Genomic DNA, 25,403 nt, shown 5'->3' with positions numbered 1-25,403 from the left:
AGGAGTCCTGAACCTGACACAGTCATTCAGAAACACACTGAAAACAGACGCGGACGTTTCATAATCTCTCCTTCCAGCCCGTCTCCTCTGCGTGACTGTTCTGTCAGATCAGCTCACTCAATATACTGTACATACTGTCAGGGGCCACTTTTTTAAGCTACTCCTGTGAAAACTGGTGCAAACGAGCTACGCATGTGGCATTCAGGATTCAGATGGTGTCAGAGAGTTGTTTGGTTTTAGCTGGTGAGGGCTACAGGAACCCCCTCCATGTTGAGAAAACCTCAGTAGAAATAGTTCCATGTTGTTATTGATATGTTGAAGAAATTTCAGGTAAAAATCCTGCTCTCCAAGGCATTTAGCTGTCAGCTACCAGATGATTTAAAAATAAACTGGATGGAGTGGGTTAAGCTTGCAGCTCCAAGTCGGTGACCAGAAACTAAGTGGACAGCTTGAACAGCCTTTGGACGTCACGTTGCCTTACAAGATACAATAACAACACCCCATAAAGAAATCACAAGCCTTTATTTTCCCAGTAGTGGTGTATGGATGAATGTGACGGGTTGATAAAGAAAGCGGCAGCTGTTTTCAGTTGTCCTTCTTCCGAACAGTCCGTGGAGGGAAGAAAATCTCTCCCAGGTTTGGGAGTAGCCCTCGGCTGTAGTAGTGTCTTTTTGAGTGATCTGGGACGGGGCTGCAAAGGTGATCAGCCGTAGCAGTTGGGTGGCAGTGCTGACAAAAATAACCTCGACTTTTGTACCACTCGTTGGAAGTCTGGTTGACGAGTGCCAAGTAGGAATGAAACAGGGCGTAACCCGCCAGGAGGAAGAAGACGAAGATCAGGAAGCCCAGCATGAAGACAATTCGGGGAAATGTCAGAAACAGATGCTGGAGAGACATGGAGAGCGGAGAGAAAAAAGGTTTAAAATGATATCAATTTGGAAGGCATTACAGATGTACAATATATATATGAGATATGGTATGTCAAGAGTACCTGTACAACAAAAAGAGGCCCCGCTGTCTGCTGCTGGCCGTACTCATCTATATAACTGGCTCTTAAGAGGCCCGAGCGCAGCACAGCATGAAGCAGCATGTCCCCTGTCAGCAGGGCCATGTCGCCTGCCATGGAGCACACGCTGAAGAGGTACAGCAGGAAGTAACGCGTGTTCTGAGCGCCGATGCAGTTGTTCACCCAGACGCAGTGGTGGTCGAAACGCTGGACGCACCTGTTGCAGACCCCTGAAGTGAGAGACGGTGTTTACAATCAGAACAGAGATATTTCTCATCCGTTTTGTGTGTAAAATGTCCACGAAAACAGAGCGCAGTTATTTTTCAAATCTCAAAAAAACAATATTTAATTTGCAATGGGAAACCTATCAAATGCTGAAAGTGACACTTGAAAAAGACGAGCTCGTATTGAATAAGTAAGTGGTTCTGAAAGGAAAATGCTGGGGGAACGTGTTGCAACTCGTTAGGTCAATTGGCAACAGGCCTGTAAGAGCAACAGTCTGCAAAAAGAGAAAACAAACTTTCAAAATAATGTTCTTCAACAGAAAAACTGAAAAGACTTTGAATATTCCATCATCATCATTAATAAGATTTGCGAATCATTGCTTTCTGTTTCCGTTTACATATTTGCATTCTAAAATGCAAGCCCAAGTTGTGCTAAATGAATGTACCCTTGAATGGAAAGTAACAGTAGGAGGAGATGTGACACTAAAAGCAGTCAATAACGGTGTGATCAAGCTTCTGAGCAGTACTCACTGCAGTGCTTGGAGCGAGCTGGTTTGACAAGCTGGCAGGTTGGACAGGAGACCCCAGGGTGAAACAGTCTCCTGTCGTACGGATAGATGTGCAGCTGCCCAGAGACTTTATTCTTTGTCACGGTACCTGACAAGTTAACGAGTCAAAGAGAGAAAGTTGAGAAAATGTGACAGCACAAACTATGACTACATGTAATTTGTTTTTTTCTTGTTTAGAATCAACTCAAAAGGGACTTTCTCCTGCTATTCGTGTTAAAATCTGCTGCATACTACTTAAAAATCTATATAATTTAGCTCTAAAAACCAATGCAATGGTAGAGTACTCAGTTACTGTTAATACTACTGTAAATAAACTGTAAAACAATCAGTCCCACAACAGCGTAAACTAAACAAAAAACACAATAATTGGACAAAACGGCTCAATTTCTTGTTAAAAAATTCCTAATTACTGTATCTCCTGTCTCACCGATTCACTTCTTAATGTGTTAATGATACGCTAAACCAGAGTCAAATTAACCTGGATCTGTCTTTATGCAGAGGTAGAAGAAGAAGGTCTTGATCACCAGCAGCACATAAGGCACAGAGAGGCTGGTCAGAGTAGTGTCCATCTCCCTACAGAAGCCAAACACCTCATAGGAGAACTCTGCAAACACAGCGCCCTCCAACAGGATGTGCAGGTAGATGAACACGTTGTTCCTGCAATGAAAACCATTCAGGTTGAATAACACAACGGGACTGCTAAATTCCCGGGACCGGGAATTCTGGGAGGTATTTAAATTACAAACCTTTGATGAAACAGCCTGTGCATAACCCAGTGTGAAAACTTTTGGAGCCACTGTGGCGTAAACGGTGCGACCACCTGAGAAGAGAAAAACTCGTCACTTTTTTATTGTGAAAAAGCGGCACAATAGCGACACTCAGTGTTGCTTTGAGGAAGCGCAGTCAAACGAATCTTACCTTTGTGACATGGTTGAGCAGTACATTAAAGGGGCTTTGCTGCTGGCCTGAGTATTTACAGACTAGGAATATGCAGGTTAGCACCACAGCGACGTAAATAGCAAAAAGAGTGAGGAAATCCATGTCTCACCTGGTAGCATCGCACACACGCAAACAACAGGTGTTTGGTGCAAACTCAGCACGCGCAGGTAGTAAACGTAACGAGACGGTACAGCTTTATTTCTGCTCGAGTTACGGAACACTTTTATTATTTGAGCAAACCGTTGGACTCTCACACTTTTAAAGTGACTCATACAATCAATTTACGTTAGCATGCTAATCTAAAACCTATGCGAGCCGTTGCTACGCTTTAAAAAAAATCTTAAGGAATTTGTCAGGTCGTCCCCCTCTTACCCTCTTTTGGGGTTACATTTAGCTGCCTTTCGGTTCTTTTTTTCACGTCAACATTGTTGGCTTGGTTTCGGGCTGTAACTATCGCCTTCAACTGGTCCTTTCTCACTCTCTGCCTCTGCGAGCAGCGCTACTTCCTTAGCATGGATGTAGCTTCATGCTAACAGCTGCTCGGCTCAGCTGTGTGCTACAGCGCCAACGTTTGCTGTGAGATGGATGGAGGGAGAACGCTGCTCTAAGACAAGTAAGAGACTAAATGGAAACTTTTGTTTTTGTTTTTAAGGGGGAAAGACAATTGTTTGAATTATAATGCTTAAACTTTTCAAACCTCCTAGTTATATAACCTAGTTTCCAAAAAATCCTGAAATGTCAATAAAAGAAAACTGAATGATTTGCTAAAGATGTAAGCCGCTACAACTAGATGAACATTAATTTTAAGAAAGAATTTTCTAGTTCGGTGTGGAATATTCTACTTATTTTTAAAAGAATGCCAGCCCTTTTAAAACGTGTTGGGAAAAGGGGCTTTTACATCAGACAATGCATTACAAAACAAATGCATTACTATTCTTGCTTTCTCTCTGATTGTCTGTAGCTGCTCAGTAGTATGATGCATCTTATGGCATAGTCTTGCAAAATAAAGCAGAGAAGGCTGAAATACACCTTAAGTCGCTTCAAAACGTGTTTCATTCTCGCCAGTAATGGTGCCTTCACTCGTGAGCAAGTTACCCACGTTGTAACATCACTGATGTTGGCTTTTGCGCTCTGATAACAAGCTGAATGATCCTCCTGCTCTTAAAGCTGAAAGATACAGCATCCGCGATTTCCCTGAAATGACAGTTTTCCACTTTACCTCCCTGCGCAGTATTTCTTTACGTGGAAGAGTTTCAGTTTGCATCTGTGGATGCAGAACCAAATAGTTTTCCCTGATAATAGTTTTCTAAGGTGATCCATAGCTCATTCAGTGACTTCTACAATAGATTCATGTCTGCTTTTTGCTATACTAACCGATGACAAGAGTCAGTCAATACTGATTTTCAGTCTTGTCCTTTGAATCCAGATATGTCTCCAGATTCTGATGAAATCTCAACATACTGCAGTTTTCCACCTCTTGAATTATGACCGTGCCACTTTTCACAACCCCCTCCTTCTCTTTACATCTGAATCAGCCTCTCTTGGATGCTCTTTTTATACCCACTAGTGTTACAAAAAGAATGACTCACACAGTACCATTGCTGTTTTAGCAGTCCTGTGAGTCCTGAATGTTTTCTGGAGTTTGTCACACGTTTCTCTGTGGAAGTTATGATGCTCGTAAACCATCACCTGATCACAAAGTCTTTTCTCATCTAAAAACAGCTTAGAAAATTCTGTGTCTTCCCAGCGTCAAGATGAAAAGCCTAACTCAAGAGTCGGTACTGCATTCTGTCTGTCTCTGCCACCCAGTGCGTCACACAATGCTGCAAGCATCACAAGACACCTGTTGGATCTGGTTGCCAGCATGGGGCAGCTCTCAAGTTACTGCTGTCAGTTCTGGACAGGGCAGCATCACTCCAGAGCTGCGTGAGTACATCGACGGATGCCATTCGAAAAGGTACTGGATGTATGCTGGTGTTGCGCTGTTGTGTCGAAAATGTTAGACTTTTTAGAGGGGTTTTACACCACAATGCTTTGAGTGTATACGCCAACACGATCGGGGTGCGACAAGTGTCTCGCTGGGTTGGTTTTTAAGGTCATCATATCAGTTTGGTGTTTTGTGTAGTCATGCTGTCACATCCGTTTTAACGTTTTTGTCTTCAGTCTAAGAAAATACCTAGATTGAAGGGAACAGTGTGTGTTTGGACATACAGCCAGTTATGTTAAATTATTCAGTGTGTACTGGAATCCCTGCTCCTTATTGTGTGTTTTGCCACGAACGACTGTTTACGCTCAATTCGGCCCACCTGAAGTCTTCTCACATGCTTTCTCTTTTACTGAGGAATTCTTATTTTTACTTATTCTTGTGTAATTTCCCTATATGTGAACGTTGATTTGTCTGTCATCAACATTGAACTGTATTGTGAAATAAGATCTTTCCAGCTTTAAAGTCACATTCAAGAAGTTGTAGAAGTATCTAAATACATGTAACTATTGTACTATTGTCTCTTTCAGTATGAATCTGTCTTATGGAAATTCTACCCTGTAAGATTTTTGTTGGTCATACAAAAAGAAAAAAAACTGTTTTTTTTTTTCTGTAAAGGTTATTCTTTAAGGGCTGTGGTGGTTAGGACCGTTGCCCCACAGGGTTCCTAATTCGAATCCTGGCTGGGGCCTTTCTGTGTGCACGTTCTCCTAGTGTATGTGTGGGTTCTCTCTGGGTACTCTGGCTTCCTCCCACCGACCTAAAACATGCATGTCAGGTTAATTGGTGATTCTAAATTTGTCCCTAGGAGTGAGTGTGAGCGGGCATGGTTGTTTATCTCCGTGTGGGGACCGTTCGGGGTGTACCCTGCCTCTCACCCAATGACAGCTCCAGTCCTCCTTCAACCCTGAGTTGGATTAAGCGGGTATAGAAGATGAATGGATGGACGGTTGTTTTTTAAATGAGCCGGGCTTTTTTTTTTTTTTGTCAATAGCTTTTTGAGTTTGGTTTTTAGAAAGCTATACTTATTAATTAGACTTCTCCTTTGGTTGATGCTTAAATAAAATAACCTGCAAATATTTTGTCTTGTCCTAGTAAATAGGTGTTAGTATTTAGCACCGATATGGCTCCCAATCAGTTGTGATGTGACAGTATCCGCAACAGCAGGATCCTGAAATTAAATCCAACAAAGGGATCATCAAGTTTATCATCCCCACTTACGCTTTTCTTTCTGTGAAATGCCAAAATGACTGAAATTAAATTTGCCTTTTGAATAGCTTTTTTCGTGGCCAGTAGCTTAGGAGTTGCTTTTGGCTCTTGTTGAAGTTAATTGAAAAACGGGGTGCACTTTCACACAGGTGTCTTCCCTTATTCTGTGCGATTAACTAGAGCTTCTGAAGTGGAAGTCAACCCACAATAGCAAGAACACAAATAAAGTACCATGGGGTCAAGGAGATGTCAGTCAAATACTGTAGACAGACTGCTAGTGCCATGTAGGGGTTCTGATCTGATGCTAATTGAGAGAGCTTCTTTTGCTTTTACTTAACTTAGCTAAACATGTAGCTACACAGGCATGTCTAGCTTTTATGCCTATTTGTATTCTGTTATAGCTTGGCCACTTTGTGTTAGAGCCCTTGGGCCATTAAAAGCTGTTATGGCTAAATGTGTTAGCAAGTAATGGCTTGTTTGCTCATTTAGCAGATATGAAACAGTTTAAGCGATAGCATTAATGTAGGTCAAGTATCACATCTCCAAGCTGCTCCATAGTCTTTATCATCTCCTCAGAAATATCTGTGTTTTAGCCACTAAATCCCTGCTATCTGCTGTGACTAATTGCTAACTTAGCTCACTTAATTTTTTCGCTATAAGTGGCTCATTTCACATTACTCATAGTCTTCTGTTCTATTATTCAACAGGACTGAAATACTGCTAAATCTTTATAAAAACGTTTTCTTTTCTTGTTTAGTGATGAGTGTCTAGCATCAGTCCCTTGTTTCAGATCTTCCTCATGATGTTAGTTTTGTGAATTATTGTGCCATTTGGAGTAGAACAGATTAAGCAGAGAAAGTCTAAAGGCAGGGGTATTTTGTAATCAGTTAGCCACTTCCTCCGAGATCACAACAGTCGAAATGTCAAACCCAGTGCTTTGGATACCCTGTGAGGGCTTTACACCTATGTCCTTTTGCCTCTTTACTATTATTTGTGCTTACTATTATTTCTGGGCAGTTGGCTGATAATACTGCTAAAACTGGAGAACCGGTCTTAGGGATATAAAATTAATGTGTTGAAGTAGCACTGACTATAAGTTGTGCTTTGGCTTTCCTTGTGGCTTCAACCTTTTTACAGGTTTGCATTTGTTTTATGTCATCAGCCTACATTCTAAATGTGATGTCGTCAATTAATACCACAGCTCTTATGGTATGACAAGGTTCCACTAGAGTCACTTTACATATTCATCAAGGGAGGGGAACATGTGTTCCTTCTGTATTAATGACAGGGGGAGGAGATCTAAAGATTCAGCTGCTAATCCTACTAATCCTCCAGGCTGAAGTCTTAAATTGCCCCGTACCCTCTCGATGGGCCGAACATTTGAGAGCGCTTCCACGCACGGACACGCAGAATTCCAGGCAAGCAGATGCTCCAATTAGTACTCATCAGGCTTTCTTGCATCGACGCAGAGTGATTCTGGGCCAGGAGCAGTCCCTCGGAGAGCCACCTAGCCAAGAGAGGAGGAGGAGGAAAAAGACACATTGGTGTATTTATAGAAAAATGAGGCCTCACAATACCCTTTTTGGAGACAGAATTATTAAGGATACCGAGGTGCGCGGGTGCACGCGTCCCAGTTTTCTGATTAACAGTGTGCAAGCAGGCTAGCCCAAGGATGAATCAGGGATGAGACACAGGACTAACTCCTTGACACACTCACAGAGAGACTGCATATGGTTTTTCATGCCCACTCACCCTTTGCTCATGACGAAGCTGCCATGGTTCCAAGGTGGAGAAATGGGGCAAGATTTTAAGATTGTCACCTTCTCTGTTTGACTTTGGGGTTGTGGGAGTTCTTTTTTTTTTTTTTTTTTGACCTTTTCTCATTGTACTTGAGAGGACAGAGGGGATAATAGCGTGCTAGCAGGCCACCTGCTATTTGACAAGCAAGATGAAGAAGTTTTTGCAAAACAAAAAAGGCAGATACTCTTTTCGGCAGAGCAAACGGGGTCCTCGGTGTCCATCGAAAGATTTCTGTAAGTCTTTGATCATGCATTGTGTGAAATCTGCTGTGCTGTGGCTGTGGAGCATATAATTCACCAATGGTATAGTAGATTACATGTAGCCACAAGCAGCATCTACATTTTTGTCTGTCAGTCATATTTGAAATGATGTGGAAAAAGTGGCACATTTGGGCTAATCACTTTTAATGTTTCAGTGCAATTTGGCCCTCAAGTGACTTTTCTTGGTTGTAATTTAATCTATTTGTTATTTCAACTTCTCACCTGCTTAAGATTTGTCGATGCAGCCAGTGATGTGCTCTTTTTCGTTGCTGTGTGACTGCCATTCAACAGGAGAGACTTGGATGTGTGCTCACTGAAAGAAAAAAAAAATTGCTGGAGGAACTTCTGGCTTTCAAGCTAATTAAGGTCACAATCTCTGCAATGCCTTTATTTGATTGGCTGTGACTGAGTTTATGAACCAGGTCAGGGACCGCTGAGCGTGTCATGGTTCAGGGTAGAGGGTTTCAGAGCTGCACTTGTACAACTAGAGACACAAGAGATAGCAGGAGCAAGGAGGCAGGGAGCAGCTGCATCAAACTAAATACTTTTACGTATGAAGTTATAACGTAAGGGCTTTTATTACAATGGAGCTAGATTTGAATGCATGGGCTGCGAGGGGTAAGTGCATTTTTTTTATATTGGTGTCTCATAATACTTGGCATTAAACAAGACATTGCAGCGCAAGACTGCAGTATATAAATTTCTTAGATAACTCTCCTAACTTGACAATTTACCTTTTTGTCCATCAAGTCCTCAGCATGCCAACATCCAACCAGGGCTGGCCAGAGGATTTTGGCTTCCAGTTGGGCGGGAGTGGACCCTGTTACATCTTGTCTGTGGAGGAAGGCAGCAGCGCTCACCTGGCAGGCTTACAGGCAGGGGACCAGGTCCTGGAGATCGAGGGCCACAATGTATCGACACTGGCTCCACAAGCTATCATCGCCATCGCTCAGACTCAGAAGAACATCCCTCCCAGCATTGGAGTGGTGTCTCGCATACAGCAGGTTCCACAACTCGTGAATCCATTACAGTTTTCTAATCAAGGCAAACTCTTGGATTTCATAGTTTTTTCTTCTGTCTTATACAGATGGATATCATACCAGGTCCAGATGGTCGTTTTGGGTTCACCATTGTGGGAGACTGCCCTCTGCTGGTGGAGGACTGCTCACCGTGTTCTCCAGCCGGACGCGCAGGTCTGAGGGCTGGGGATTATGTCATGGAGGTGAACGGTATCCCCGTCAGGCACCATGAGATGGCCGCTTCACTGATCAAGGCGTCCCAGGGGAGGACACTCCGTTTGGGGGTGTTGTGTCTCGGTCCGAGGCAGAAGCACAGCATCAGCATAGAGGACACTCAGATGGGAGGAGAGGGGGTGAGACCGGACCGCAAGCACAAGGCTCTGGAGTTCAACAGGAAGGTACTTTTATATTCACAGACACGCTTGAGTCCAGCTAGGTTGGAGTGTTTATTTACTCTGTCAGCTTCTTGGTATGAACTTTGCTCAACAGAAAGGTAAACTGAACATTTTCTGACAGATTTCAGAATTTCCTATTTGTTTTTGCCCTCCCCCACTGGTTTGAAGTGGATCTGGTTTATCTGGGGCGGAAAGGAAAAAGTACTTCTTTGCACAAATTAGCTGTTAGAATGTGATTGTTACAGTTTGTGAATGTTCTGTATGTGGTCTGAAACAACATCAGATTTACACAAGTCCTGCTGAGCCTAATTAAGCAAATGAGACAAAGAAATTACATTTGTTTATTGAAGAAAACATTACACAGTGAGTGGCAAACTTTTGGGAATCTTGCATCGCTACTTTCTCTCAGTATCTCCTGTAGCTAATGATCAGTCCTGCAATGAGCATGGGGTCGTTTTGATTCACTCCTTTTGCTGAACAGCTTCAACTCGGGGACGTCAGTGAGTTTTGAGTCCTTACATGAGCGGCTTGATTCAGGTGCCTTAAGTGGATTCAGTTCATGAACAATGGTTTGACACATCAGTATTGGCAGGTAAATCAGAACGAACTGTTCCATCGGTTACAGTAATCCATGGTCCAGATCTTGTCTGGCTAATCAGGGTGAACAGTACTACTGAATTTCTTTGTGACTGCGAACTGATGGAGTCCAAACTGATATGTGTAAAGTTTTCCTCCCTGATGAGAATCACAAACAGCTTTTAGTGGTCCATGGCAGTTTTTCCATGCTGTGATACACTTCTGAAGGCATGTTGTGGAGATCAGGCTTAAAAAGATCGCTATTCAGAAAGTGAAATGGGATGTCCACTCCTCATTATCTTCCATTGGATAGAAAATAGATATTTTCACCTGAATTGTTAATCCTTGCGGTTTTAGACTTTTGATGACTTTTGTGAAAACCTGTTGGTATTTTAGCTCGCATTCATCCAAAATAAGGAAAGCTGTCTAGTACCACCGTCCCTTCTGTTGACAACCGATGCAGCTGTTAATCAGTGGAAATCAATTAATACTGACACAGTCCTGATGAAGCAGATTAGCTGAAGTGTACCCTTGATTTGACATTTTCTGGCTGCCTGTTCGTTAGCTGTACCAGCTTATCCTAAAGTAGTGGGCTCGAGAATACTCCAGCCCCCATTTGGCGGGGTTTGGGGTACATCCTGGACGTGCGTTGCAGAACTAGCACAGAGTAACAGGAAAAAAACATGCCGCTGCAATTGCTATGATAGAGGCAGATCTTTCTACATCCAAACAATGTACATGTGCACCAGTAGGTTATAGCATCTACATTTATTCTCCCATGCTGTCCCCTCAAAGCACTCCACAATCCTAATATCAGCTGTCTCCATCAGGTTGACCAGATTTTAGGTGACGAGCCCGAAGTGAAAGAGAAACTCTTTGCTGTGCTGAAGCATTATGCTGCAGAGAAGAGAGTTGAGTGGTTGGCGTCTGTGCTGCCAGAGATACTCACCACCGATGAGCACCGACAGCTCCTCTCCAGCATCAGGTAGGAGCCAAAGCTTTTTGCTTGCATCCTGACACGGGGGGGGGGGGGGGGGGGGGGGGGGGGGGCTGTGCTTGCAACTCAAATGTTTGAAGCCAGGCAAATCTAAAACTAACAGATATATCACACACGCTCCGCTTATTGTTTTAGGTCTCTGTGAAAATTACAATAATCATGTTGCCCGCTCAGTTGCAGGGTGGATTAAAGAGGTCTCGCCCTCCTCCAGCCATTAGAGAGCTGCACTTTAGGTTCAGGTGGGGGCCATCTGCCACCTGAGGCAAAGCCACAGTAACCATCCAAGTCGCTTAAAGTCTCTTCGACAGGAGTGAAATTGAAAGACTCCACTGGCAGGAAGGGACACAAGCTTAGAGTGTTAGCAGGAAAAAGAAGACCTGGCAATGTGAACTGCATTCACAGCATGAAATCGTCTGTGATGATGAGCCACAGACAGATTTAGCTGAGCACTGGCTCCATGGAAACATCATTTAATACCGGTGGCCAATACTGTCTCGGCTGCCCCGTCAAAATGATTAAATAAATAAATACATAAGCAAAACCTTGTTGTTGTGTGTGGCAGAATCCCATGAGACAGAATCATGCCAAATGGCAAAGTATTGACAACTATTCTTGTAGCCACAGTAATTTGGTGATTTCTGTGCCAATATGATCATCATTTGTGCCTTTCTCTGGATCCCCAGACGATTTGCCCACAGATTGCACTTCTTCTACAAGCTCAGGCAATCAGACCTTTCATTCTCTGTGCTGGTCCTCTCTTCCACTACTACTACTACTACTACTACTACTACACATTCAACTCTTTTTGGGTCTATTTATAAAGTGAAAGAAGGATTTCCATCAGTGCGAGATCTTGTTGGTTCCTGTGATGTGATGTGAGCTGAATCATCACTTCATTGGTTTTTGTGCAGTGTGAACACTCCTTTCTGCACGAGCACCAACATTAATGCAGTCGCTATGTGGTCTTCCAGCCCCCACCTACCTCCCAACTCTCTTACCTCTCTCCCTGTCTCTCTCAGGGGGTTTCTGTTGTTTTTCTTCTCGCTCTGACGTATTTTTTCTCACATTATTCTGCTCAGAGCCCGGGCTGCTCCGTGCTCTCTCTGTTTACACCCGGTAAAGATTGGTCCCAACATGTCATGAATCCACCTCAGAGGACGAGTCCACTGTTCTGTTCACTTCTGTTTAGTTGATTTGTTAGCAATGGGTCACAGCTAAAAGGATGAATTGTCTTGGGTGAGTATACCTTCCCGTCCTTGTTTTTTTTTTTTTTTTTTTTTTTGCTCTTGGCTGGCTTTAGATTTTTGAGAACATTCATAAATTCTGTCAAGTTCTTTTAAGCCTGATTTACAAAGCACTGGTGTAATTACATCTGTGGGACGGGAGGTGAGTGAATGTTCAAGAAGATTACGATTGCCGCCGTCGAGGTTTGACATTCTCCAGTTTTCTATGCGAGAGACCCAATTCATTCAATTTGCCCCGTTGGCAGCAAATTTGTGCAGTTTGAAGTGATGTGACGGCTTTTGGGTGGACGGAAACAAAGACCCACTATCATACTTGACCCTAAAGGATTAAAGTCACTGGGATGAGCAGTCCTTTCCACGTGTGCGTGCACGCTTTTGAGCATCACGCTGACTTTCAGACTAATGATTTTCAGATAAAGATTGAGAATGCCTCTGTGGCTGCACTATTAACATGTTTTACGGTAGTCTTGGAGATTTGTTCCAGTGTGGACACACTCATCCAGTAATGTTGAAATTAATTGCCAGATCAGTCATTGGCAACTCAAACAAGTAATCCCAACCACTTTATACTCCGTTTATCTACTATATCTTGACATAGCTGCCGTCACTGCACTTTACTGTGTGTTTTCAGGGTTTCACAAAAGTACCCGGACGCATTTCATGGAGCTTGTTGAAGCAGTGGAACGTGGGAAAATTAAGAACTCATGAATTGTCGGTGCTGATCTGATTCAGCGCCTTTAAAAGTGCAACTTAAGGTGTTGGCCTATAACCCAGTATTGACCCCGACATGTTCACTTGTGTGAGCATATTGTGAGCATACTGGTTATTTACCACTATGTAAATAAGCAAAATGCTGATCATTTATGGGGAGGAAGTGCGAGCTAAACCCGATTCCAGGTGGTTTTATTCAGCCACAACACTGCTGTTGCCATCTCCTCTTTATCCACTCTGCATGCTCTTCACAAAGCTCTTTTTTTCCTTTTGTCTGTAGCGTTGCTAATGATGGTGTTTAATCTTGACTGCAGGGGTCGGTGGCGTTAGATGGTGTTATTTATCTTTTGGTTTTTCTTTGGACTTGAATCAGAAATCTGTTTTTGTCGCATGACTCAAACACTGAAAGAAGGACACATGACAGCACCAACCCTGCTTTGAAATCACAAATTTCCCATCCATTTGTGGAAGCAAATGTTGCCTCCCAGAGCTGCCGTCGAGGTCACAAACGTTACCCCCCCCCGCCTTTCATTTAGTCTTTTTTTCACTCAGCTTATTCCCATAGTAACCGAGGAAGAAGTGTTATACTGGTCTGTATGAGTCTTGTGCTGCATGGGAGTATGATCTCTCCGGTGTGAAAATGGTGGATCTTGGAAAGAGAGACACTTCTTTTCTTCCTATGACAGGAGATGGTCTGCTGTGAGCACCGCACAACTTGCAGGGGTCATCTTTTTTTTTTTTTAAAGTGATCTCAATATATTCCTCAGCTGAAATCCAAACCTTTAAAAGTGTTTCTGTTCCTCATGCATAGCAGCCAGGCTGTTGGCGACACCAGAAGTACCACTTTTTTTTCTTTTTTTTTTACCCGAGCGAAGTTGTCCTTACTCTGAATCATCTTTCAAATCATTTCACAGCTCAGTTTGATGTCGAACTCACTAAGCAAACTGGATGGTGGACATGAAACCTTACGAGTCCAGAAAGCTGCACGGGCTGATCAAAGATAAAATCATCTGTTCATTTCCATGCTGCTATCATAGTATGGGCTTATCAAGAATCAATGAATCAATGATTCTTAGTCTTCGTCTTCCTATGGTTTTTATTTCAGTACCACTGCTTTGGCAGCTCATAGGCAGTTTGAAGCAAACGCATACTGTCATCATTGAACAATCCTACTTAGTTGTGATTAGCCCGGATTAAGGCCGGCTTTGCACCGCTGTCACTAGATCGATATCATAAACAAAATCTGGAAGAGTGAAAATACACACTGTGTTGAATAGTATAGCCAAATAGATTTTCAGTTATTCTTCACTTTCATATGTTGCAGTTTGTTTATGTCTTCTTTACCTTAGTAAAGTAATGTGGGCATGTCAGAACAGTGTATGTTTGACTGTTTACTCTGCAATGCTCAAAACAGATTTGCAACGATATGAATTTTAATGCCAGTGGCTTTATCCTGAAATCTGCGCCCCAGCACTGTGAGAAACACACAGACTGAAAGACTTTCTCAGACACAGCCATCATTATTACTATTCTAAATGTTACAGGGCATAGCAAACTTCCTCTCTGGCGTTCGAGCCACAAACGAACACTTGAAATGAAATTAGGTCTGCTCTTTGTAGTTTTTTTTGCTTGTCATTCCTCCCTTTTGAGAAATCTGTCCCTTCCTCCCAGCTTGCTTCCTCCTCCACAGCCCTCCGTCAGACAATTATAGATCTCTGTTCTTTACAAATGAGGTCAAATCAGAGCACTCAATTAGCTTCCAAGAGTTGATGCCGAAAACTTTTTTTTGTGATGAGGCGGCTGTTTCAACAGATGTCTGCGCATTCGTTAGTGGACGTGCGTCTGCTTTGCCCAAAAGCAACTACACACACACACACACACACACACACACACACACACACACACACACAGGTGCCATATCTGCATGCGAGACAGGGGCATGTTAGTGTTCTGATACAAATAAATGCCAAAGAGTGGGGAGGCACAGATAGCAAACAGAGAGGGAACTGTGTGGGTTGCAGCACTTACAGCACCAGAGAACATTTATTTATATCCTCAGTCTGCCTATTGTAGCCAGCAGACTGCGCTCAGGCTGTCTCAGGCTGCACACATGTGCACCTCAAAAGCCATCAGAACCTGCACTGCAGAGTCAGTGACAGCAGGCTAATAATATTCGGCCTATATCTTTAACTGAAGGCGTTTGCTCCAAAAAAAGAACATGGCTTTTAAAAATGACAGCTCCTATAAAACAAGTCATGGCAAAAAAAAAAAAAAAAAGAAAGAAGAAAATGCTGACTTGTCTTTAGTATTGCAGACAGTTGGATGCGTTTTTTTTTTTTTTTGTATGTTATGACATTTTGAGAGATGACTAACTGGAGCTAACTGAAACACTGGTAGATGGACACCCTCATCTTGAGCTGCAGCTGCACCAGAGAACACGCCACACGTTGGGGAAACATGTTGTGCTCTGATCTGGGTTTGGTTACAAATGGGTGCAGAGAGGAGATCTGACCGCAGCCAACCCCACCGACTGGTGATGGTGAGAGGAAAAAAAAAAAAGTCAACGTTGAAGCAGGAGAGACCTCAAACCCAAATCGGGCAAAAACCCAATCCATCGGAGGTGTGCTCCACATCAAAGCTGACATTGATAGTTGATATTTGAAGCCGGTGAACTTTGCTTTGATGTTAACACAGTCATGTGTTAACCGTGCGAAAACTGATAGTCCTTTTTTTTTTAAAGCGTTGCTGTGGTGCTGATTGGAGAGCTCCTGCAAAGAGGACATAAGTGTAGGTGTGTGCGTGTGTGTATTTTTAAATTCTGCCACCAGGGGGCCACCATTTAACAAGTACAGAATAATACTGTGTCTGTTCACTGCACATATATAGCATTGTTTTGGCTCCGTGGAACTGTTTACTTGCCTACAAGACAGGCACTTCTCAGTTTGTTTTGACTGCAGATAACTGTCTACGAGGAGAATCTAAAACGCTGTGTTCTGTATCTGCCGTTGCACGTTCATCACTTTATCAATCAAAATGCTTCATACCTGTATGCCGAATGGACAGCAGTGTTTCATATCCGTGTTACATGTACTCATTCAAGATTCTAAAAATTTTCGGAGAGATTTATCAAGCTTTACAAATGCATATTAGTGTCTTTGGAATGTGCTTATGAAGCATTACAAACATGCTTCCATTGGAAGTGCTACCAGATTCATTGCTTTCAACTAAAGCATTGACATCTGTGACGGGTTTTTTTTGTCCAATAAAAGAGCTAAAGGTAGAAACTGTGAGTTCTTTACACAAATATGACTTTAAAACTTGCCACACTAGAAGAACAGAACGGGACTGAAAGTGCATCACATTTAACGACTGTGGCTGATGAAATAATAAATAATGGCTAAAAGTCACATTTACTGTGGAGTTGCTGCTCTCTCTCTTTGCTGTGAGTGTGTCCTAATTGCTTAATTTAGCAGCAAAGCTGTTGATGTAGCTTAATTAGCTTCTTGTGGACGTACAGTGGCGGCTGTTGCCTCTCCCTCAACTCTTATAGCGGGATTGGTGCTAATTACTCGACTGGTGCTGAGTTTCATCAAACCCCACACCCTGTACACTAATGGCTGATTCATCTGATCCGCAGCAAATCAACTCGTCAGAGCACAGCAGACTGGTGTGGGCTGGAATCAAAATGCTTGTTTGTGCAGATCTGTGCTCGGGCTCAACTCTCAGTTGGATCGTCATCAGATCCAATTATTAACTTCTGGCTCACTTAATGTGTCATTTATGGATTTTCTTTTGTTTTCATTCAACAGATCAGTGTGAATTTTCCTGAAAAAGACACAGTGTTAACACATGTGGCATGAGCACTGTTTGGATTAGAGTGGCTGCATCATTTCTGGTGCCTATCGTGAACTCACGGTGAACTTAGGTATGCATTAGAACCAATAATAAAGGTAACTCTGAAGGAGGTAGGTGTGCCTATTTTGACAAGTGATGGGCATGCCTGCCGGGAGCAGTTTTTATTACTTGAATGGATATTTTTTTGTTCATTTTCCATTTGGTGTGCAGGGGTGTCTGCCCTTATTTTCACCTCATTGGGAACTTTAAGTTATTATTCCCCCGAAAACACACCTTTGTTCCTTCAGATTTATACATTTAGAAGTTTTTGCCGTGGTGAAAACCTAAAATGCATACATGTTTATTTTCCTTTTTCCCCTCATCATGCGCTGAAAGGAGTCAGCCCGGGGCCAGCAGCCACTCGCTCAGCCTGGGGTCGAGTTCCAACTGACGGCTGCTGTTAAGTTTGGGTTTAGAGACTCAATTGCCTACATGGTTTTACTACAATCTTAAGTGTATCTGTGGCACTGCGTAGAGAAAAAAAAAAAGTTGTGTACCTGTTCTTGTTTTTTAATTAATTGGATGGTGGGCACACTGTCGCCTCACAGCAAGAAGGTTCCATCTCCATATTTTAGTGGGGGTCTCTGTGGAGTTGGCAGGTTCCTATGTAAGGTAATCTGGGTTCTGTGATAGCGTACCCCGCCTCCTGCCCAGTGGAGGTGGTTCCTATCTGTCACGACCCTGAACAGGATGAAAAAAAAAAAACCCTGAAAATGTTTTGGTAATGCTGTCATAATCTTGGTGTCAGCACATCTTTACCTTTCAGAATGACCCTGTAGCAAACACTCTACTTCTTCATTAGATGCATGTGCGGTTGTAGATAATCGTCACTCTCCTTCAACTTTTTCTGTGGACACTGAAGTCGGTTCCAGTGTTTTTTAGGGAAGCTAAGCTAACCGGATAATGTCTGTAGCTTTTTGATGGCATAAATTCTTGATGGTTTATTCAGTTGGGATGCGCATGGATAGGATCTAGCATCTTTCTGCAGGTTGACTTACATAAGGGACATATTCTTAACTTTATGGGCACAATACTATATCCAACGTGGGCTTTGAATAGGGTGTTGAAATAACACGTAATGCTGTGAGCTTTCTGTGTAGTGCTTTCTTATGCTTGTTCTTTGTGAAAATTACATTGTAAACATTTGTCATGGCAAGATGAAAGTACTTGATTGAATTGATTTTGACGTGCTTCAGTTTGCTTTGGCCATCAGCTTGTAAAGCCAAAACCCACTAAAAGTGTAACACTTTCAGATTCTTTCTCAATATGGGCGAACTGGATGAAGACGGCTTCCTGTTCTGTGCTCACACTGACGGTGACACCGAGATGAGCCGTGGACGGAAGTGTGGGAGAGAAAGAGAATTAAATGCTGTAGATGGAGAGAGAGAGAGAAAGAGAGAGAGAGAGAGAGTGAGTTAGCGGAGGAGAAATCCCATGCCTTCTCACTCCCACACCTTTTTTTACTGCTGTATTCTGGCTCTGGTACCTCACGCTGCAGCAGTCGGACTCTACCAAGCACCGAATGATGCCGCAAACTCCTCAGCATCTTTCTCCCCAGACACAAGATCTTTTCTCTCCAGCTTGAAATCCAGCTTCTTTTCTTCTCTCTGGGGAGAACACTTACTTCAAGGGTGGAAGACCACCCCTCCCTCTTTTTTTTCTTTTCTTTTCTTTGAATCTGAGACATGAAAGGGGAAGCCTGTTGAGTGGAATCAGTGCCGACTTGGATAGTGAGAATTGTTTCACAAGTGTTTTATTGATCTCTGCTGACGTCAGCTGTTTTTTGTTTTTTTCGTTAATTGGAAACCCAAGAATTTTTATAGTAAACTGAATGTTTTCAAAATGGATTGAGGTGGATCAGTGATGTAGATCCATCCTCTTTCTTACTTCTTTCTATTTCCAAATAAACCCCCCACCCGCGAGCTAATCGCAAATTTTACCTGATTTATCTCTGATACATGCCACCATGTTCGCCAGAATCTTCATCCCTAAGAAGCACCGGCAGCGCTTCGACGACGCCGTCTCCCAGAACGTGATCAACCGGCTCTGCCGCAGCAAGAGCATCAGTGAGCCGCAGGGCAGAATCAGGCGCAGTCGGAGCGAGGACCACTCTGAGCGGCGCCATGGATCCAAACGGGCAAGCTCGGTGCCGAGGGATGGAGGAGAACCCGGGGGGAAAGGTGAGACGGAGAAAGACAGGGGGTTAAGGAAGTCTGTGTCTGGGATACCTGCGCACCCCCCCATCGGACCAAATCAGAGGTGAGCCACCTAAGTTTGGCTTTGATCTATTTGAATCTATTTGGCTCTATTTAAAGTGTTTACTGGGAATCCAGGCTGCCAACAAGTTAGTCTTGACATATCAGAAAACTGCCAAGAAGTTAGTTTTTGTTCTGTGGGAAAATCAGTATTCACTCTTTTTGTCTTATTCCCTGTGTATTGTTGCTTCTGCTATCCTAAAATCCCAACTCCCTCGGTTCCATTAGAAATAGAAGTTGCATTTATAAGTGTTTTCACTGTACGCATTATAAGACAGAATGTGCTCAGGTGCATTGTCTTTCTATCACACCTTTGGCTCCTTAAAACTAAAACTGCCACCTCTTTGTGTGTGTGTTTCTCCTCACTGACCATTCCACTTCTTCCCTTCATCCTCCACCAACCAAGACGCTGATTACACGACTGTCCAATTAACAGCACCACAACGGACTTAGTGAAGGATTACAAGAGTGGCTGTGATCTCCCACATAAGCTAACCAACTAAATCCTAATATAGCATATGTCTGCATGTGTTTGAGAGTGAAAAAAAACCCTTGGCTGACTGTCATGAGGGCCGGGCTCACAGCAGTAGGAGGCAAGCTGACTGTTAATTTGTGCTGCAAGCTGGTGCCTTTCCCCCCGAACTGAATTAATCCCAAGACTGTTGTGCAATGCTGTTGTGTCTCTGCAGCTTCTGGAAGGACGTACAGATAAAGAAAGAGATGGAAAGAAGGATAGAGACAGAGGGACAGAAACAGATAGATTTGATAGAGGAAAATAAAAAGGTAAAGGGATAGGGAAAAAATGTATAAAGGGATGAAAAGATAAAGAGTTACAGTTATGTGCTGCGGCAAACATTTCATGAATGAATCTACCCCACAGATGTGTAGGCGTCATGCCACAAAATGATTATTAAAGAGTTGGAGCTTGTGTACAATCTTCCAGCTTGTAGATATTCCAGTGTAATAACATCAAATGATCAAGTGGATTTCATTTGAAAGTGACGAATTGATTAGTTTTTTGGGCATGCGTTCAATGACTTTGATTGAGATGATATGAACATGTGAAATGCAGCTGATGCAGACTGATGGGGAACTGGAAGAGGCCTGACAGTCACAAACACTTAGTTTGTCAAGTGTGCTCGAGGCTGTTTCTGTGCGCAGCCCGAAAAGCCTCCTCACACCCGCTCACATAATAAAAACACCCATTGCACCTCTCTGCATTTAGCTCGCCTTACATAACAGCCTGTAACTGCAGCTATCAGAGAATAGATTTGTCTCTTTTATCTCCCTACTTAATCTTTTTTTATTTAATTTTTTTAACCATCTTGCCTTCATGTTTATATATCGAGGCAGTGTTGCCTTGAGTCATTTCCATGGCAACATGCTGTGGACATTCAGCTCAACACTCATCACTGATGTAAGGGGATGTTCCGCCTTGTATTTATCTGCCGGCGCAAAAAGTGAGAGGAGCACCACCAGTTGGGAGATTTCAAGGATGTTTCCTATGTTGAATATGTCCGGATTCATATATGAACAAAAAAGGAAATTAAACCCGCGGTGGTTTATGTTGTGAAAAAAGTTTGATTCAAGTAAATAGAACGTCACGTTCCTGCTTGTTTGGGCTCCCATTTTTAGTGTGCAGGAAGTGACGAATGAAAACAAAGAAGAGGCACCAACGGGCTTGTAAACAACAGAGAGTGAGCGCTCACCCCAGAGACTGCTGGGCTGCCCGATCATTCAGTGAAAGCCTTTGAAGCGTCGGTGTGGAACTAAAGCGATTAACAGGTTACTGGGGGGTTTGATTCAAATCTGTCAAATTCTAAACATTCTCTAATTCCAACTTCTTCAGTCTTTTGGTTTTGCACTGTTGGTTTTTACGAACACGTTTAAGATGTGGCCGCAGGAAAATTCATGTTCCCACGTCGCCCTCTTTCTAAGAGCACAGGCTGGATGAAGATGATCAACAGATTGATCCATGCTGAAAAGAATCACAAGTCACACAGAAGCAGCATTTCACAGTTGGATGTATTAGATACATATAAAAAAAAAACTAAAAATGTAATAAAAGTAGACAGGGGCCGCTTTAAGGGCTTAGTAATTCAAAAAGTGTCGCACATAAACATCAATATTTGTCAGTTTGTAGCCACTTGCAGAGAAAAAGTTTAAAAAATTTTTTGCGGTCTTTGAAGGTTGAAAGACTTAAAGTCTTGTGTCACTTCAAGATGATGCTGAGTTGAATGGGTTCTGCTATCACAAATCACGTGAATATACGTCACACAAAAAAGATGAAGTTTCAATTCACTGCTGTTACGCAGTCATCTACAAAGTAAGTCAGGCCTCGGTTAAATAAGCGTCTGTTTATCTGATATCTTTGCCTGCCTGCGCCTCTTCCTTTAGGGTCATTCGTGTCTACCGGGGGAAGAAGAGCTTCGGCTTCACGCTGCGAGGTCACGCCCCCGTCTGCATCGACTCCGTTATCCCAGGTACGGCTTCTGTTATGAAAAAAACGTACAGCACAGACCTCATAGACGCCTCCTCTGTTTGCGCAGAGGTTTGCTGTTTTGTGTTGCCTGGCAAAGGGGGGGTAGATGCATATCAAGTGGGTGAGTCCGTTGTGGTGCCAGCCGGAGGGGGTTGAAGGTGACCAGGAGGTGTTTGTGTGCTTGCGAGACTGTGAGTGTACCAGGAAGTGGATTTGTCTGACTCACCGATTAAATGTTAAGAGGAAAAACATTCGGAACAGGCTGTGCGGCACAGTAACAGGTACTCACTGCAGTTGGTCAGATGCATTCAGAGATTTGACTTGAATTCCTATTCATAGATGTTTGATGGTGTGTTACGGCTGGGGAGTAAATCCGCTGTAAAATCAAATCGGGCTGAAACATTCTGAATAACTCCTTTTCTTAATTTCCTAAAGACTTCTCAGAGATTTTAGTGTAAGACTCACTACACTTTATTTCTTTTTTGTGTGTGGCTGTTGACACATAAAGAGGAGTCTTTAAAGCTTTAATGTAAGGACTGATGGGAAAAAAAAAACACATTTCCCAAAACCTTTCTTTCTGCGAGGTATTGAATATCTCCTTACTCTTGTTTTAGACTGCTTGTGCCACCTGTTATATTTTAAAATGATTTGCTAAATGCAACAACTCTAAAGCCATAAGGGGACTCTTCAGATCAGTTTTCAATCATTAAAGTTATTGTGTCTGCAGTTTGACCACATGTGCTGAACGCGTTTTTTTCACTTGTATGAAATATGACGAGCTGCCATTTAAAAGTGATGTGTTGAATATTTTGATTGTTTGGGGTTTTTTTCTGCCATAAAACCCATATTTATCTCTTTATTTAACTGTTCTTGCACTCTAAAATGTGAAGTGGAGCTATCAATGAGGGAATTTTCCAGATTTCTTGATGAGGAGGGAGGGAGGGAGGGAGGGAGTGAGGGAGTGTGTGTGTGTGTGTGTGTGTTTGTATTCAACGATGACGGCACTGTGCTCGCCCACCATCAACCCCCACCAACATGTGCTGAAGCGGCTTGAACGGGCTGACTCAGTGGGCCTTATGGAGGTTGAAATGGAGATAGCGGGGGTGGAAAGCATGTCTCTCATCGTGATCTGAGCACCAATCCTTTACTGATTACCAAGAGACAATGAAACTCCCTGATATAAAGTCCAAAAACCAAACTAAACTTTGGGTGAGAACAGATGTCAATTCAGTGTGAGGCAGATTCAGCAGTGAGTTGACAGATGAGGAGGCGATGGGTACAGCGCAGTCAGAACAGATTCCACCAGGGGTTGTTTTGACAGCACTGTTTCCTTACGTAATACGATTTCGCACGGAGCTCATCTCGTTTGTTGATAGTCTTTGTTGGATGCCATACAGAGACTGACAGCATCACATTAGTCACAATCTCTCCGATCTGCCCATCTGCTCTGTGCACATTGTTAGCTGGAGAGGTTGTGCCAGGTTCCATTTTCAGTCTGTGATTGATGTTTGATTTTCTGCCATCTTTGTTTCAGACAGTCCTGCCGAAGAATGTGGACTGAAACCAGGTGACCGCATCCTTTTCCTCAATGGACTGGACATGAGGTCGGTCTTTAATGGAAAGCAATAATATTAGCAGGAGTAGTAGTAATCCGTAGTATTTTGCCCGTGCTTGCTGTCCAAGCTCTTGAACTTTGCAGTATATTTAGACACCAGGGCCTGTTTGTCTTCGGCAGAAGCCATCTGCTGCCATTTATAATGACTCAGTATGAAAAACAGCCTTCACGGTGCCAAAAATGACACCACAAACATACAGTTATTCAGTTTTCAACAGGAAAAATAGTTTGCGTGCTGTGCCGGTCTGTGTCAATACAAGTTAATAATATTATTAATTTCTTCGAGCTTGACAGAAGACCAACATTAAAGAGGCTGTATTGTGCTTCACCCAAACGTTGTGTAGTACAAGCATAGACAGCCATTGTTAAACGAAAAGAATGAAATAATGATATTGTCTTGATAATACACACATGATAATGCTGATGGATTTTTTCTTGCCCTTTTGCCAAAAAAAAGAGGAACTGAACAACAAAAGATTAATTAGTCCGATAGCGATATAAACCTTGCATGCTGGCAGCAAACGTGCAGCATCACCCTGACACCTGTGTCCGTGCAGGGCCGGTATGCACGGGAAGATGCACGTGATCTCAGCCTTTACATAAACTGAACTTTTTTCTTGTAGGAGTCATAATAGTTCTTTTATGGATGTTAAAACTTTGTGATCTGCTGCCATTTTTGTGAGCGAGTGTAGGCGTGCGCATAAGAAATCAAGCCAGGATGAAACCGATTTGTGCCTATGTGAACTCTTATGTATCACCACAGATAATATATACTGTTTGCAAGTATTTCCAACTCGGTGTGAAGACACCGCATCACTCCTCCTGCTAGTTATGTGAAGGGAGAATTGCAGAGCTGTTCCCACGGCTGCTTGATGTGCTGATTTGATTGGCGCCGTATAATTTCGCTGCTCTCTTCAATAACACGGTGCTGCAGCAGTAACAGGTGATAAGGGAAACAGTGGGTGCTGTTCACCAGAGGTGGAAAAAAACACAATGTCAGAGATTCAGTGTAGCACGTACAAGTGGAACATATTGTGTATAACATTTGCAAAAAATGTGGACAATTCAATATTTTCGACATAGATGGAAGATTTTGCAGTGCTCAGCATAAATATACCAAATATATATACGTTTCTTATATATATATATATATATGTATATATATATATACATATATATACTCTATTTTTTTATGTCATTTTTATATTATTAGAGAAAACGGCTGCTTTAAAACTCAGAATAGTTGAATTACGTGAGAGGCTGGCTTATTTAAAAGGTATCAGGGTCCAAACATTGTTACACAATTCTGTCTTTTTGTTAGACTTATACAGATCTTTTTCATAGCCGTCACTTTAACTTGTTACCTGCAGGAATAACACGAGTTCAAGTTACCAGCAGTTCAGTTCTTAAGATGGCAGAGAGCCAGCACAACTGTTGGACCTCTCGCGACGCATCAAGTCCCCTGTTTTGTTTCCCCCCTTGCTGTAGGAACTGTACCCATGAGAAGGTGGTGTCCATGCTGCAGGGCAGCGGGGCGATGCCCACTCTGGTGGTGGAGGACGGCCCGTCGGACTTCTCCTCCGACCAAACCGACCCAGAGCAAACCCCAAACTTGGCCCCCACCACTTTACCACGCTCTAGGTGACGGCACAAACTCACATCAGAGTCCCATATCACGTATTTTTCCTTTTTGAATTGAGATCACAGGGGAGGCGTCACTTAAATGTGAACAGGAAAAAAACCAATGATGGTCTTTCTCTGTATCTGCTGCGCAGGTCTCCGGCCCTCAGTTCTCTGCAGTGGGTGGCGGAGATTCTTCCGCCGAGCATCAAAGTCCACGGGCGGACCTTCAGCCAGCAGCTGGAGCACCTGCTCACGATTCAGGAGAGATACACTGTCTGCAAGGCCTTGGAGACATTCTTCCAGCACAGGTGAGCAGATGTAGGGACAAACACTGTAGTTTTCTATAAACAGAAAGGACTGGGGTGGAGGGATGCATGTAGATGCACAGCTGAGAGATGGAGTTTATGGAGGAAGTATTCACTTAATCTGGGATGTTGCAAAGCTAGACTTTGAGCTGTTAGAGGCTTCTCAGAACAGTGCATTTCAGCACTGAGGTTTCTTGCAGAAAACACTGTAAAACCGCTCCAGTAAAATTTCTAGATCTATTCAGCTCTATCCTCAGAATCAATTATCTGTGACATGAAGCTCCAAACAGCAGCAA

At 43.0% G+C, this 25,403-nt stretch overlaps 2 protein-coding genes across 3 annotated transcripts in view; one reads left to right on the top strand and one right to left on the bottom strand.

The window, feature by feature from the left end:
- Window positions 1–503: 503 nt before the first annotated feature.
- On the bottom strand, window positions 504–5,579 carry LOC140278132 (palmitoyltransferase ZDHHC4-like). The gene is made up of 6 exons (XM_072373069.1): window positions 2,718–5,579; window positions 2,546–2,619; window positions 2,278–2,456; window positions 1,762–1,887; window positions 992–1,236; window positions 504–885 (listed from the first exon to the last, which is right to left on the bottom strand). Exons 1-6 carry the CDS (start codon window positions 2,838–2,840, stop codon window positions 586–588), a joined length of 1,047 nt encoding a protein of 348 aa, XP_072229170.1. The 5' UTR covers window positions 2,841–5,579; the 3' UTR covers window positions 504–585.
- A 3,168-nt stretch (window positions 5,580–8,747) lies between these two features.
- The window catches only part of grid2ipb (glutamate receptor, ionotropic, delta 2 (Grid2) interacting protein, b), a 28,417-nt gene continuing 11,761 nt past the window's right edge, over window positions 8,748–25,403 (top strand). For both annotated transcript variants that reach the window (XM_072373068.1, XM_072373067.1), the window contains exons 1-8: window positions 8,748–8,995; window positions 9,079–9,408; window positions 10,812–10,966; window positions 18,805–19,086; window positions 21,480–21,565; window positions 23,099–23,168; window positions 24,668–24,820; window positions 24,955–25,110. In XM_072373068.1, coding sequence (XP_072229169.1) covers window positions 8,750–8,995; window positions 9,079–9,408; window positions 10,812–10,966; window positions 18,805–19,086; window positions 21,480–21,565; window positions 23,099–23,168; window positions 24,668–24,820; window positions 24,955–25,110 — 1,478 coding nt within the window. In that variant the 5' untranslated portion in view covers window positions 8,748–8,749. The remainder of the gene's footprint in view (window positions 8,996–9,078; window positions 9,409–10,811; window positions 10,967–18,804; window positions 19,087–21,479; window positions 21,566–23,098; window positions 23,169–24,667; window positions 24,821–24,954; window positions 25,111–25,403) is intronic.

Source organism: Leuresthes tenuis, unplaced genomic scaffold (genome assembly GCF_036924035.1).
Source record: "Leuresthes tenuis unplaced genomic scaffold, fLeuTen1.0.hap1 SCAF_20, whole genome shotgun sequence".
Taxonomy (NCBI): domain Eukaryota; kingdom Metazoa; phylum Chordata; class Actinopteri; order Atheriniformes; family Atherinopsidae; genus Leuresthes; species Leuresthes tenuis.
The sequence above is the reverse complement of the archived record's forward strand: the minus strand, read 5'-3'. Positions and strand labels throughout refer to the sequence as shown.

What these genes read in the sequence shown, in the direction of transcription:
- LOC140278132 (XM_072373069.1), bottom strand. Translation starts at nt 2,840, where the DNA reads ATGGATTTCCTCACTCTTTTTGCTATTTACGTCGCTGTGGTGCTAACC. An exon ending in AGCTCGCTCCAAGCACTGCA is followed by an intron (nt 1,237 to 1,761) that starts GTGAGTACTGCT and finishes CTCTCACTTCAG; the next exon opens with GGGTCTGCAACAGGTGCGTC. An exon ending in GGCCTCTTTTTGTTGTACAG is followed by an intron (nt 886 to 991) that starts GTACTCTTGACA and finishes ATGTCTCTCCAG; the next exon opens with CATCTGTTTCTGACATTTCC.